The sequence below is a fragment of the Rhinatrema bivittatum genome, chromosome 3, assembly GCF_901001135.1.
Source record: "Rhinatrema bivittatum chromosome 3, aRhiBiv1.1, whole genome shotgun sequence".
Classification (NCBI taxonomy): Eukaryota; Metazoa; Chordata; class Amphibia; order Gymnophiona; family Rhinatrematidae; genus Rhinatrema; species Rhinatrema bivittatum.
Window position 1 is genome coordinate 181,721,469 of NC_042617.1, and position 16,095 is coordinate 181,737,563.

Below are 16,095 nucleotides of genomic sequence, written 5' to 3' on the forward strand. Positions count from 1 at the left end.
GTAGGTAGAAGAAAGCCAGGAATAAAAACTCCCTGGAACCAAAGTTCTAGAAGGAGGGGGAAGAAAACCGAGGTGACACAGAGTCAAGGATATACACTGGTGGCTTCCCTGGTAACCATAGAGACAAACACACAGGTGTGGGAGGTTAAGGGTGGGACCTCCCCAAAGCCAATCAGCTGGCAGAGGAGGAGGAGTTTGCAGAGTATAAAATGGACTCCCTAACCCAGCAGTTTCAGTCTCCTGCTGGGGATTGAAGAAGAAGGACCATGCTACCTGCAAGACTGGAATGTTGGTGCTCATGCTTAGATGGATGACTGGTGTGACTTCCAGGAGGGTGAGCTGAGAGATACAGGCTGTGTGACTATCTGGATGTACCCACTTAAGGATATTGTTTGAGAGACTACCAGTGGGTGGTTGTACCTTTGGGGAAGAGTTGATATCCCAGAGGTACGGAGGGAGGTGGCATTTAGGCCCATGGGGCCAGACTTTGGACTTTGTGAGATGAACTTCTGAAGCCAGCCTTTGGAAATGGAGTTGCTGGCTCAGTGGGGAGGGCTTCTGCCTTCCATCCAGGCTGGGAGGGTTCAAACCCTGCCTGGGGAGTTGTGAGGATAAACTACAAAGAACTTCTATTTGAGTTTTCAAGGGATCAGGAAAGCTTGTTCAGTGATTGGACCCTGGAACTGATGCAATTGACGGTGTATGGACCAGTGAAAGTGTCACACACCCCAATCACTCCCCCTTTCACCAGTCACCCCCACATACTAGGCTGCCTCTCTCTCACCAGTCACCACCCCAACCATACTCTCTCCCTCTCACCTCCCCATATATTCATCCAGTCACTTCCCCTCTTACCAGTCATTCCCCCACACACCAGGCTGCCTCTCATTTTCCAGTCACCACCACAACCAATCTTGCTCCTATCTGTCACCCCATTCACTCCTTCTCACCACTCCAATCAGTCTCTCTCCCACCTGTCACCCCAGTCACCCCCACACACACCAGGCTGCCTCTCTCACCAGTCTCCACCCAACCATTCTCTCTTATATCTGTTGCCTCATAGTTGCCAAATTCACCCCCTTTCACCTCTCACCACTCCAATCAGTCTCTCTTCTACCTGTCACCCCATATTGCCACCCCAGTCACTTCCCCTCTCACCAGGCTGCCTCTCATCAGTCACCACCCCAACCAGACTCTCTCCTACCCACCACCCTAGACATTCACCCCAGTCATTTCCCCCCTTACCAGTTACCCCCCCCCCCCCAACCCAAATACACAGAGACACCAGGGGAATTAAAAGCATGAATGTACCAAATGCCAGGGCCCCTTTCCTAAAATACAAAGGGATTGGCAAATTCAAAATATGCATTTGCAATACATGCTTTTGCATTTGCTGACTAGAAACTTGATGGTATTAAATATGTATTATATCAATTGTTTGCTTATGTTTGTTACTAGGCACTGGCCATCCCCCAACCAATATCACCTTGCAACCTTGGCAACACAACAAGTAACTATGGGATAGATATTAGTTTGTAAAATCACAGCAAAATAAATTCTTAACAAAAAAATACTGTTTAGTATTTTTAATGATACTGTCTCTTCCAGTAAAAGGTGGTGTCAGTCTCAAAGATGGCCATGCCCAGTTGTGGCAACTATGGCCCATCACATTCATATCAGGAATTGCCAAGGCACCAGTAGAGAACCATTATGATAAAAATGGTGAAATCTGAAACAAAACCAGAAAGGGCTTGATTTTATCCTAAATCATTTCCACCTCTGGAAGCAGAGCAGGAGAAAATATATGGAGTCCTGTTGAATAGCATAAAAAGAGACATTCACCACATATTTGGCATAAAAAAGATGATCCTTTTGTTCTGAAAAAAGATAATTGGAGTATGTAGAAAGGGTCACCACTATTGCGACCATATACTTGCTCACAAACACTGATTTACCCAAATACGTATTCACCTCTGGCAACCCTCAGACTGGAAAATATTTACTCCTGCTTAAGGTATGCATAGTTCCTTCAGTCACGCATGTCCCATCACTTCCAGTGGGAGCAATTTTGACAATTGTTAAAACTTTTTTTATACTTGGGAGAAAAAGGGGGAAAGTAGCTGCAGCAAACCACTAATTTTTGATGTATTGCATAACACAAACACTTTTTGTAGCAAAAAGTGAGGAATCTCCCATTGGTACTGCAGAGTGCCTAGTCAATCATCTCCCCTTCCCCTCATCTCTCTCACCTTGCTTCTGCAGCCACCCCTCTTTCTTTAGCATTGTTTTTATAAGGTAAAATATTTTATTTTTCTTTTCCATATTTGCTTGAGCTGATTAATATTTTGTAGCTGTACATTTTTTCAATGATGGAATTTGGATGAATTGAGTATGAAATTCAGATATCAGTAGAATCTCATACTACCATCTATTACCTAGAAGACATCATTGTAATCCCTAATGTCTAACATTTGGAGAAGCCATGTGAAAATATGTTCATTATATACAGATTTCAAGTTGAGAAATCAGAGGATCAAGGAGAACAGCCGACATTTGGATCAGTTCTGAAATTGCGTAGAGTCAATGCTGTGAAGTTCCTTTTCCCTCTACCTAAATTGAAGGCTGTCATTGATAAAAGGTAGATTTGTGAGATTCTTATGTTAAAACATCTATAGATAGATAGACAGATAGAACTGGTGCTCTTTGATTAATCCCTTTGATTTTAAAGAACCCTTTATGCATGAAATGTTTTCCAAATAAAATATTCCATTTGTACTTAAGGAACAGCATAACGCTCAACAAACATTGGCTATTTAAATCTTCTTTCCATGTCTTAAATGGCAAATTTGGTCCATATATACTAAACATTTTCCCCATTGGCATGCAATAGGCGAAAACCCCTTAGTGGATTTTGTCCCTTAATGTTCTTGTGAAGTAACTCACATTGTCCTCTACTTCATTTATAGAAATCCATAAAGTGAAAAGCAAATAAGAATGTGGCATGGCCCAGTAGGTGCATGGTAGTGCTGTGTACTGCTATGTGGAGGTCCTAAGTTGAATTCCCAGGCCTGGGAATTCAACTTAGACAGTACATCAAGCAAGGTAGAATGAAAATGGTAGAAATCTACTCTTCTTTCACCTTTCATCACAGTAAATCTTCACTGATGGTAACTGTGCTGTTTGTATGTATGACTGTGCATGTAAAACTGCCCCAAAGCATAACTCACTCCCCAAACCTCACCCCAAGTTCATAATGCCCCCTCTTACATTTTCTACCATAACACACAGCTAATGCAGGCACAAGAAAAAGGTGTAGTTATTTCCAGCGTTAAAACCTGCGTTATTCTATTGCACGCCACACTAACTGACCCTCCTTTCCATTTACTCCTTCCAAACCCTCCCACTTCAATACAAATAAACTTTGCATACACAATTTGCGATGCAGTAGTTATCGTGGGTGTTAGGGCCCTAATGCATTTTGATAAATAACTCCCTAAGTGAGCTGGGAAGTGAAATAAAATAAGGGGAATCCCCCTCCCTCCAGGTAGTTGCAAATAAAGGCTTGTGGCCCTAGATCCCAACTCTGGTTCTGATGGAACTGCAGGGCGCAAAGAAACTGGAGGAAGCTGCTGGTTGTTCCCACCTCCCAAAATGAATAAATCTATTAATTACATAAAAGTACTTTTAGCAAGTGTCAGCTATACATAGATATGTGGTTCGAAAATTGTAGTATCCCAAGCTGAGCATGCAGTAAAACCAATAGAACAATCTCACTTTCTAATAAAAAAATGTAGGGATATAAATAATTTTTAAAAGCAATAAAGGGTTAGTGGACAATTTGAAAAAAAGGGGTGAAAAAAATAAAAAAAATTGAGGTCCATATTCAGTCTGTGTGGCTTGGCTAGTTGTATAAACTTATTCAGCTAACTTAGCCTATATAGTGTGCCGCTGAATATATCTGACTAATTTTAAGTTCGCCGCATACATTTATCGGGCTAACTTTAGAGCAGGTGTATGGGCCGACCACAGTTATTCAGGTAACTCAGCTCCTCCCAGTTATTCCACTGGAACATTCTTGGCTTATCTGGCCAAATTTTAGCCAGATAAAAAATTATCCAGCTAGAATTTAGCCAGATAAATTTCCAAATATTCATTTAGCCACATAACTTCTGAGTGAACCAGGTAAATCACCCACTAGATTCAATCCCAATAGTAGTGTTGAAACCAATAATGAATATTATTGCTCCCACCATTACATCTATAATTAATAAATCCCTACTCGAAGGCATTTTACCTGATTCATTGAAACAGGCCATTATCAAGTCGATTCTCAAAAAAAAGAACTTTGACCCTAACGTTTTAAATTAACTATAGACCAATTTCTAATCTATCATTTCTCGCTAACTTAATCAAAAAAGTGGTTAAGAAACAAATCACTGTTGCGACCGTCGCTGCCCGACATCTCCACTACGCCCATCATACCTCTTTGGCGACTCCCTCTTTGCTTGATGGAAGTTTGGCTGCCGTGGCGTCATCTTGCTGACCTCCGGCATCCCCAGACCGGCTAGACGCTGCACTCCGCCATGTTTCCCAGAAGCCTAAGGGTGTGTGCGGCCCCGACTGAAGTACCAACAGTGGTGTGAACCTCAGGTGCGTCCCCCTGAGATGTCATTCTCACCGGATAATTAAGGTCTCTGAATTTGCTAACTAATTGAGTTAGGAAAGGTTACCTAGCTTCCTCCAGGTATCACTGCGGATGGGATTCGCTCTCCACATACCTTGCTACTCTGCCTCCTCGGACTTTACCAGAGGTACCCACTCCTCGGGGCCTCGCTCTCTCTTGTTTTTCAGATCGCAGTCTGGAACCGGTACTCGCTCCTCGAGGGCCCATGTTCCCGGACTTGGTACTGAATACCACTTCTGCCAGGAGGTCTTCGCTGCCTACCACACCAGTGAGTTACCATCTCTCTCTCAGAGCCTTCCCTGGAACCAGGTACTCGCTCTCAAGGGCCTAATTCATTTCCAGCTCCTGGGCTGCTTCTAAGAGACTATTGTGTGAGTGTTACCATCAAGGTTCTGTTCCTGAACTCTGCATACCCTGCCTACTCACTATATTCAGTTTCTCTACAGCTCAGTTATCCAGGATCGCTGTTCCAGTGCCTGAGGGACTACAGCCCAGCCGGGCACTTCCAGCTCACCACTGCCACCTCTGGTGGTACAATATACTGTTTAATAAAAGAATTAGTGTGTGTCTGTCTCCAAACTCTGAGCCTGACCGGTGGTCCCTCTCGGGATCTTCCCCCGGGGCTGTGGTCATCTGCCACCAGCCCAAGCATCCACCCACAACTATCTCAAACATTAATACTCACTGAACATCTAGAAACCAATGATATTTTATATCCAACACAATGCGGGTTTAGAAGACACTTTAGTATCGAAACACTACTTCTATCCCTGTCCAATACTGTAATGATTGGATTTGATAGTGGACATAAATATCTCCTGATACTGTTAGATCTTTCAGTGGCATTCGACACTGTAAACCACACAAGTCTTCTGCAAAGACTTTCCAAGATAAAACTTTACAATGGTTTACATCTTACTTGAGCAACAGGTCATATAAAGTTAACATAAAAGCAGACTACACTGCCCTTGATGACATCATACATATCCACTGTTCTCTTCGCACAATAAGAACAACTAGTGATTCCTTCACTTCCACATGCCAAACTCTCTTCCACCAGAAACAGAGCCATCTCCATCATCGGCCTAAAGTTATGGAATTCATTACCTCAGTACCTAACTGTTCAAGAAAACCTAAAATCTTTTAAAAAAGAATTAAAAGCCTGGCTACTCAGCCAATCTCTTAATGACAGCACGCACAATGATCTTAAAACATAATACCATAGCCTTCTAACATTCAATCTCCCCCTATGACAATCTCTCCTGCTTCCAAACTACAAATGTCTCTTTTATGTTTTGAACTCAGATATTTCAGTGTACCTATCCTTTGGTATATCTTGTTTTGTTTATACCAATATTATATGCCAGTTCTCAGTTTGTTAAAATTTAAATTTTTAATATAACAGGTTGTTATAAATGTAAACCGGAGTGAAGGCAACTCTGCTATACCTCGGTATATAAAAAATAAATAAATAAACATGAACAACAATTACTCCCATACAATTACTCTTGAAACAGGAGTACATCAGGGCTTCTCTCTTTCAGCCATTCTTTTTAACATATACATGCTGCCACTCTGCCATCTTCTCTCTGGACTAGGCCTAAACTATTGTTTACACAGACGATATTCAAATTATCATTCCTGTTAATGATACACTGGAAAAATGAAATCACTGCTATGTACTTGAACATTATTAAACAGCTAATAACACAAATGAAACTTAGTTTAAATATTGACAAATCAGAAATTATTCTTCTAGAAAGGAAAGTTTCAATTTTAGATCAGAAACTAATAGTGCCACATGACAATCTCTCGATTGTCCTTGGAGATAAAGTACAAGACCTAGGAGTCTTGATTGACCCAGAGCTCAATTTTAAAAAACACATTTCTAATAAAATCAAGGAGGGATATAGCAAATTTTTAATGCTTAGAAGTTTAAAGCCATTATTAAATCCAAATGATTTCAGAACAGTTTTGCAATCCTTAATATTTACCTGTACAGACTATTGCAACTCATTATTTCTTGGCCTGCCACAATCCACTATTTGCCCTCTCCAGTTTCTGCAAAATGCAGCTGCTAGAGTGCTCACAGGTTGTAGAAAAAAATACCATATCACCCCTATCTTAAAATCTCTGTATTGGCTGCCCATTAAATACCATATGCATAAAGTAATCTGTGGCAAGCGAGTAGATTGGATGAATGCTGTTATTCGTTTACACACTACGCAGTGCAACTTAAGATCTGCTAATAAATGTTTACTTTCAATCCCTTCAGTTACCACAACACGACTCACCCAGGTTAGAGAGAGAGTGATTTCAATTGCGGGACCTAAATTATGGAATGCTTTACTAGTGGATTTAAGACTGCAAGCAGAATTCAAGTCATTTAAAAAAGCACTAAAGACTTGGCTATTTGAGCAGGCTTACAAGACAGGCATTGGTTAATTTTTAGCTTCCAAACATATTTTATCTTACTTCAGTTTTTTTTTACAGAGTACTTTTATATTTTTACAATTTTTATATTTTTGTTGATTTATTAACTGTATTTATGTGTTGTGGAGCGCCAGGAGAGCGGTCCCACTTACCAAGAGGTGTGTGTTCTTGGGCCATGGCTCGACCCCAGAGGAACTCCGAAGAGGAGCCGCGGTAGGCGAGGCATGCCCAAGCATGGGCTGGACAGGAGTGAGGCTGGACTGGAGACACTGACCCTCCTCCGGACCTGCACACTTCGGAAGACCAACAACGCAATGATGGTCTTATGAACAGTCCTCCGACCGTTCCAAGCCCTTTCGGACCTGCTGCAGGGTACGGCAAGAAGTGGCAGGCCATATGGAATTCAGGGCAGCGGAGACTGGAACATGGAGATTCAGACGAGACTCAGGGATGAGGTACTTGGATGCACAGACGAAGACTCAGGAACGAGGTTCTGGGATGCACAGAGGAAGACTCAGGAACGAGGTACTAGACTTTCAGAAGACTCAGGAACAAGGTACAAGGCTTGCATCATGAAGCGCCCTACTCAGCCCGCCCCTGGGGCTGGTTGCGGACCACGACATGGCTTGCCACGAGGTACCAAGCGTACAGAAGACTCAGGAACAAGGTACTTGGCTTTCACAAGACTCAGGAACAAGGTACTTGGCTTTCAGAGATTCAAGAACGAGGTACTTGGCTTTCAGAAGACTCAGGAACAAGGTACAAGGCTTGCATCATGAAGCGCCCTACTCAGCCCGCCCGTGGGGCTGGTCACGGACCACGACATGGCTTGCCGCGAGGTACCAAGCGTACAGAAGACTCGGGGACGAGGAACCAGGGTTCAGAAGAGCAAGACAGACTCACGGACTTCAGGATCAGGAGAAGCAACATCAGGCTGGATCACGGATATAAGGAACAAACATCTGGACTGGGGTGTGGTTTGTCTCTCCCAGTCCATCCAGGGAACCTGGTCGCTGACTCAGTCTCGCTGGCACATCAATCGGTTGGAGACCCTGGCAGTGCGCCTGGCCCTTAAGGAGTTCCTCCCCCTGCTCCGAGGCAAGGCGGTAAGAGTCCTGTCCAACAACTCTATCACAGTGGCTTACATCAATCGCCAAGGGGGCACTCGCAGTCCCCTGGTGGCCCTGGAAGCCAGCCATCTCTTCACGTGGGTGGAACGGCATCTGCAGTGCCTGGCAGCCTCCCACATCACGGGCAAGGAAAATGTCCAAGCCGATTTCCTCAGCCGTCAATCGCTCGATCCGGGGGAGTGGGAACTCTCGGATGCGGCCATGGCTCTGATAGTGGACAGGTGGGGTTTCCCCCACCTAGACCTCATGGCGACCCTGCGCAACTCCAAGGCCAATCGGTTCTTCAGCCGCTGGAGGGAGCATGGCTCAGAGGGCGTGGATGCTCTGGCTCTTCCTTGGCCAGTGGACATCCTCCTGTACGTATTCCTCCCTTGGCCGCAGGTGGGAAAAGTTCTCAGAAGAATCAAACTCCACCGGGGACCTGTGGTTCTGGTAGCACCCGAGTGGCCGCGAAGACCGTGGTTCGCAGATCTCATCAACCTGGCGACGGACGGACCTCTCCGACTCTGTCATTTACCTCGTCTACTTCGACAGGGGCCTGTATTTTTTGACCAGGCCAATCGCTTCTGTCTAGCGGCTTGGCTTTTGAGCGGTGACGCCTGAGGCATAAAGGCTATAAGGAGGAGGTCCTCTCCACCTTGCTACGGGCCCGGTAACAGTCGACTTCCCTGGTCTACATGCATATCTGGAAGGTTTTTGAGTCTGTTTGCGCGGAATCGGGTATCCCAGCGCGCTCCGCCTCAGTCTCTGTGGTTCTTTCTTTTCTTCAGAAGGGTCTCTCCAAGGGCCTCTCCTTCAGTTCTCTGCGCATACAAGTCTCCGCGCTCGGCTCTTCTGGGTCGGGTGGAAGGTCATTCCCTAGCGGGGCCACCCGGATGTGATTCGGTTTCTGAAGGGCGTTAAGCATCTCCACTTCCCCCTTCTCGTGCCACTTGCCCGTCATGGAGTCTCAATCTGGTCCTTCGGGCTCTCTGTGCGGCTTCGTTCGAACCTCTCCGCCATGCTACGCTAAAAGACCTTACGCTAAAAGACTGTCTTTCTGGTCACTATCTCCTCTGCTCGGCGGATCTCCGAGATTCAAATATTGTCCTGTTGGGAGCCCTTCTAGCGTTTTTCCGATTCAGGGGTTTCTCTCAATACGGTCCCTTCTTTCTTGCCAAAAGTTGTTTCCGCCTTTCATGTCAACCAGTCGGTAGAACTCCCTGCGTTTTTTCCCCAGAGGAGAGTGCGACTGGGGGCGATCTCCGTCAACTAGATGTCAAACGGGTCCTGCTTCGCTATCTCCAGGTTACCAACGACTTTCGGGTTTCGGACCATCTTTGGCCTTTGGAGTGGTCCCAACCGGGGTAAGCCGGCTTCTAAGACCACTATTGCGCGGTGGTTGAAAGAAGCGATCTCCTCGGCCTACCTTTGCCAAGGTCGACCGGTCCCCGAGGGCCTGAAGGCTCATTCACTGCGCTCTCAAGCTACTTCTTGGGCGGAGCGTCAATCTGTTTCTCCGCAGGAGATTTGCAGGACCGCCACTTGGACGTCCTTGCATACTTTTGCTCGTCACTACCATCTGGATGTGCACGCTCTGGTTTTTGGTTCCTTTGGGCGGCAAGTGCTTCGAGCGGGACTGTCTCAGTCCCACCCGGTTTAGGAAAGCTTTGGTACATCCCACAGTCTGGACTGATCCAGGTACGTACAGGGAAAGGAAAATTTAGTTCTTACCTGTTAATTTTCGTTCCTGTAGTACCACGGATCAGTCCAGACGCCCTTCCCTGTCTGTCTTTATTATGTCCTCTCGAAGCTTGTTTCTTGCAGGTTTGCAGATTCTAATACTTCTTTTTTGTGCAGGAATACTGAGCAATTACACCAGAAGCCTTGGTCGTTTAAACACCAAGTATATGCAAGAGCGTATAGCTATAACATGTTTATTACACTGTTCTACAGTTGCTCCTTTGAGCTTTATGGTTACTTGCTTGATCCTGTTCTGGTTTTATTGTTTTCTGCTTTGACATGTTTAAAATTATGAGAGGTCTAGAACGGGTAGATGTGAATCGGTTATTTACTCTTTCCAATAGTAGAAAGACTAGGGGGCACTCCAAGAAGTTAGCATGGGGCACATTTAAAACTAATCGGAGAAAGTTCTTTTTTACTCAACGCACAATTAAACTCTGGAATTTGTTGCCAGAGGATGTGGTTAGTGCAGTTAGTATAGCGGTGTTTAAAAAAGGATTGGATAAGTTCTTGGAGAAGTCCATTACCTGCTATTAAGTTCACTTAGAGAATAGCCACTGCCATTAGCAATGGTAACATGGAATAGACTTAGTTTTTGGGTACTTGCCAGGTTCTTATGGCCTGGATTGGCCACTGTTGGAAACAGGATGCTGGGCTTGATGGACCCTTGGTCTGACCCAGTATGGCATTTTCTTATGTTCTTATGTTCTTAACACAGGTACTGGATCAGGAGACAGACCTTAGGGCTGGCACACAGACATCTGGAACAGCAGGTGAACATCAGGACTGGAACGTAGACAAAAAGACAAGACGAGTAGCTCCAACGAAGAACAGGAAACACGGGACCTTGAAGAAGTGCTGGAACAAGGACGACTCCTGGAGCGAAGGACAGCAGGATCCCAGGAGTGACCAACTCCTTGTGAAGGCAAAGCTGGAATGGACGCTGAGCCCTTTTGTAGGGCTGAAGAGGACAACGCCCAGGGAGGGGTCAGCAGAGGGCCACACCTGGCTGGCCCTTGCAAAACAGATGAGAGGCACGCGCCCGCACCTAAGGAAGCTGGAGAGAGAAGCAGGATCCGCAGGTAGCACCCTCAGCCACGTGGAAGGCCTGAGGAAGCCAGGCAGGCAGCGGAGCAGCCCTGCCCTGAGGCTGAAGAGGTGGCAGGCTGCAGGAGCAGCTCCCAGCCACGAAGACAGAAGCAGGAAGGCAGGAAGAGAAGAAGGGCTGGCTGCAGGCAGAGCAGAGAGCTGCAGGGACGGCCTCCCTGCCGGCTGAAGAACCCGGCATCGGCTGCAGCACGTTGGAGAGAAGCAGGAGCAGCAACACAGGACCCGGCCGCATGGAGGAGCTCTCGGCGGCCCGACTCTGCCCTGCAGGGCTAGAGGCAGCCGGGGAGGAGCCCGGCAATGGCGGCACTCCTGCAGCGAAGGAAAACATGTCAGCGGCCCGACTGGCCGCGGAGGTAAGAGCCTGCCTGCGTTCCTCGCGGGCAGGATCGCAACATTTATGACTATTAATTTTGTATTATTCTATTTTATGTTTCGTTAGCTTGTTTTATGATTACATTTCATTTTATTGTTTGATATATTTTACTGGATGATATTTATTTTTGAAATGTTGTAAATCGTTGTGATGGCTAGTCCAAACGACGGTATATAAAAATCAATAAAATTAAATAAATGCTTCTGAATATGGATCTCACAATACCCAGAAAGGTATCATCATGAGTTTTCTAGAACACATCTACTTCCAGCTCCCAAATGTAACTATTTACCCTTCTAATAAAGTGTTTTAGAAAAATTTGAAAATGTATAGTTATTAATAAATCCAACAAAGCACTGGAGTAGTACTTGCACTTCAATATATTCACATCCACACAAGTGCAAGAAACAATGTAAGTTCCTGGTGAGGTTTAAAGATTCATGTATATTATTTTATTGCGGCAACTCCTGAGTTCAGAACATAGACTTTAAATACGATACCCCCAACACGGTCCCGTGTTTCGCCACCCGGCTGCTTCGGGGGGGAGTTATTTTTAACAATGATCTGTATCAATCTGACAGCGTATTTGACAGGAGCCCTGTCAAATACGCTGTCAGATTGATACTGTCAAATACGCTGTCAGATTGATACAGATCATTGTTAAAAATAACTCCCCCCCCCCGAAGCAGCCGGGTGGCGAAACACGGGACCGTGTTGTGGGTATCGTATTTAAAGTCCATGTTCTGAACTCAGGAGTTGCCGCAATAAAATGATATACATGAATCTTTAAACCTCACCAGGAACTTACATTGTTTCTTGCACTTGTGTGGATGTAGTTATTAATAAATACATTTTAATATTCAAATCCTATAACAACTACTCTTATCTGAATGTCCAAAGCCCAGCCACAGTCATTTCAGGATTTTTTTATATCCTTGACCAGTTGGTCTCAAATAATTAAAGAATCAGAACCATCGGGTTCACCTGGGGGCTCAGTAACAGTATTGTGCATTAGCATGTAGAGAGACCCGAATTCAATTCCTGGCTAAGGGGCCGATGCAATAAAGGCGCTTAGAAAGCGGACGCTGAACAGTCAGCGACCCTTAGCATATCCTTGGTAACGCGAACCCAGACGGTTTTCATTACCGCTGTACGGCAGCCAGGGAAACCGATGCCGATAAACCCAGAAACAATTCAAACAGAAGAATCGGAGAAAGAGCAAACGCTGACACGCCAAGGGGGAGCCAGGAGATAGGACCGGGAGCCGAAGTAAGTGAGCCTGGCCGGGAGCGGCTGCAGGTTGCGGTGGCCGCTCCCGAGCAGTGTCGCTGATTCTGGCCGTTTTACTTCAATGTGTAATGAGTGGCTCTCGCCCTCACCCAGTGGAGGTTTTGGACATGTCAGCAGTAGGTGGGTGAAGGGGTCATGCGGTTTATATTTAGGAGGGGGCAGGGGTTTTGTACCTTTTAAAAATAGGTTGCGGATATTTGCAGCTCTGTTTTTTGTCGGGGGAGGGTGTAATCCTGGTGTCTGCTGGGCAGGGAAGGGAAGAGAGAGTGAGCAAGGAAGGAGGAGATTGGACCCATCACAAAAACCAACGCCAAGTTTATCAGCATCGTTTTTTGTGGCTGTCCGCCGCTAAGGAAAATCGACATCGATAAACTCTGCATTAGATTTTAGTAGTCACGAAAACCAACCCCGGGTTTATCAGTGTCGGTTTTCCTTAGCTGCGGACAGCCACGAAAACCAACGCTGATAAACTCGGCGTCGGCTTTTGTGATGGGCCCGATCGTTAATTTTTTATTGTATTTCATTTATTTGTATTCTTTTTTTCGATGTGCACATCTATTAATGCCTGCTCCTGGTAGGCATTAATAGATGACAGTTAAATGTGCATCGGAGGCACATATTTTTCTTTATGCATTGGGAGTGAATGCCTAATAGCCTCATTCACATGCATTTGCATGTGAAGAGCGCTATTACATTCACTCCGCGTTAGACGCGCGTTAAATAGGTACTAATCCCCTTATTGTATTAGGGGATTGATTAGCGCCTATTTTACTCGTGTCTAACTGCATGTTAACAACGCACTGGGCATATTGCATTGGCCCCTAAGATCTTTCCCTCACTGGGTCAACTGGGGATGCTGCAGAAGCAATGCTCGAGGTCCATGGGGGGAGAAACTCATAACCATTGTGTAATTGTCTCACCTAGTGACCAGAGTTAGGGTCTCCTGAAAGAGGAGCTCTGTTGTATGGTCCTTGGCTGTGGACCGTCTATGCAATAACTGGATGAAAGGAAGTTGGGGAGGTATATAACATGACACCAAATTCCAGCCCTGTTTCTGATTAAGCTGGAAATATAAAGGTGTAAGAGGAAGCTGACAGATCACAAAAATAAATTTAAAGACATATGAGCTTTATCATAATTTGAATGTATTTATATAGTTTTATATACCAATGTTTGGTTGGAGTACCATCACCTCGGTTCACAACGTATACAAATTAAAATTCATTCTACATACATCAATAAAATCATATTTCATTACAAATTAACTACACACAAACTTATATCAACTCAAAATTCTGCATTATAGCTTCTAGGATATATCTCTTAACTTGGACTGATATTAAATGCCTGGGTGAAAAGCCACGTTTTCAAAGCTTTTTTAAATTGGATTCAAGTCTTAGTTGTTCAGGCATGGAATTCCAGAACTTAGACCCAGCTAATGAAAGGGCTCGGTCTCTAACGGATGTTAATTTGGCTGAGGTAAAAGACGGAATGGATAAGAGCCCCTTATTAGCATAGAAACCGTTGTCCCAACAAAGGAATTCACAAACAGTAGTTGGTAATAGAATATTATGAGATTTGCCTGACAGGTTCTGAAGGTCTGAGGGGGTAAGAGAGAATATTATAACCATAACCCATTTAAGGGCGAATTTTAAAAGCCGTATGCGTGACAAAGCCGGGAGATATGCACATGACTGAGACGCCTGCGGACTGCATGGATTTTAAGAGGCCCACTGCCATATCTCCTGGTACGCACATTGGAAAGGATTTTGCAAAATAGGATGGGGTCTGGGAGTGGGCAGGGCATGAGTGGACTGGGACAGTGCCATTTAGTCGAGACATGCACAAGTGCGTGCCAGAATCCGATGACCGATTAAGTTGCTGTTGCTATGGACTGTGGGTAAGTAGTAAAATTAAAACATTTAGGGTAGTCGGTGGGGTTTTAGGGGTTGGGGCTAGTAGGGTAAAAGGGGGGCAGGTTAGGTAGGGGGTTTAGGAAGTCCGCTCCTTTTCAGCAGTGAACTGGGAAGGAACAGAGAAATAGGCCCTAATGCGTCACCATGCGCATTTACTAAAATTCTGCCACTTACATGTGCAAGATGGCATTCGAGTCAATATAAAATAGTGTGTGCAGGTAGCGGATTTTATAACATGCGCACATATACGCGCGCATGCTATAAAATCAACGCGTCCATGTGTGTGCGCCGGCAAACGCCCGCATGTGACTTTTAAAATCTACCTTTTAGAGAAGAGTAAGTGGTTGAAAGCGGAGGTCAATTTCAAAATTCTTGAATCCAAACTTTTAGTTTCTACTGTGATCAAAAAATGGAAGAATTTTGGTAACTGTTCAGTAATAAGGAGTTTGCAGATTTCCACTTAATTTGATTTCCTGGAAATTCTATGAATTTGCTGAAGATCATGACAAAAAAAAACCACAATGTAAAGGTTTTTTGTTTTTTTTTTTAAATGGCAGAGCTCACAGCTAAATCTGTAGTGAATCAGCAGATTTGTGATACAGATCTGTTGTGGAAGTGGGCCCTTGAGCTGAGGTGGGGTTGACTCAACCTGCAGGGAAGAGCCCTGCAAGTCCCCACCATCGGCAGGCGGAGCTGGCTGATGCAGAGGCCCAGCAGAAGTTTCACCAATACCAACCCTCGTTCCCCTTAAGTTGAGCCCTTAGTTGCCAGGGCCAATTGGATTTAGACGCAGGTTTCTGTGGAGGTGAAGATCCATCCCTTGGAAGACATGGCAGGCCAGCACAGTGAATGAACACGAAGTCAGGTTGTGCAACAGTCAGGACAGACAGCAGGCAATGAAATCTGGTCAGAGGAAAGCAGAGTCAGAGGCAAGAAGAGTTCAGTCAGTGTCATGGTTCAGGCCATTGTTGGGGTAGACAGAGTTCAATCAGAGGTGATAAGCAGGTAGTGGTCAGCGGCAGGCAGAGGTCAAGCAGCGTTTTGGTTCAATCTGAAGTCAAGCCAGAAGTCCAATCCAAAGTCAAGCCAAAGGTCTGATTCGAGGTAAGCCAGAAGTCCAATCCAAGGAGGAGGAAATGAAGAGGAGGATAAAGGACTACAGGGGCAAGACGAGTTGCTGAAAGCAGATGAAAGGAAGACTGGCCATGAAGACAAGAGCTTGGGAAACAATCAGACTGCCAAGGAACCAGGAACAGGACACAAACTCAGGAAAAACACACAGCGGAACCAGGAGTCAAGGAGCAGGAATCAGGAACACAGTGGAAAATACACCTCTCGAATGAGACGACCTATGCCGAGGCACTGGAGGGGCATGTGGAGGAGCTCTGTATATGGTCCAAGCAGTGACGTCATCAAGAGACACCCTCAGGCTGTTCC

The 16,095-nt window shown here is 45.2% G+C and overlaps 1 protein-coding gene across 1 annotated transcript in view; it reads left to right on the top strand.

Annotated features, from left to right (window-relative positions):
* Positions 1–16,095, top strand: part of WDR64 (WD repeat domain 64) — a 540,197-nt gene that overhangs the window by 276,220 nt on the left and 247,882 nt on the right. The window contains exon 17 of the mRNA XM_029594015.1: positions 2,510–2,638. Within this exon, the coding sequence (XP_029449875.1) occupies positions 2,510–2,638 (129 nt within the window). The remainder of the gene's footprint in view (positions 1–2,509; positions 2,639–16,095) is intronic.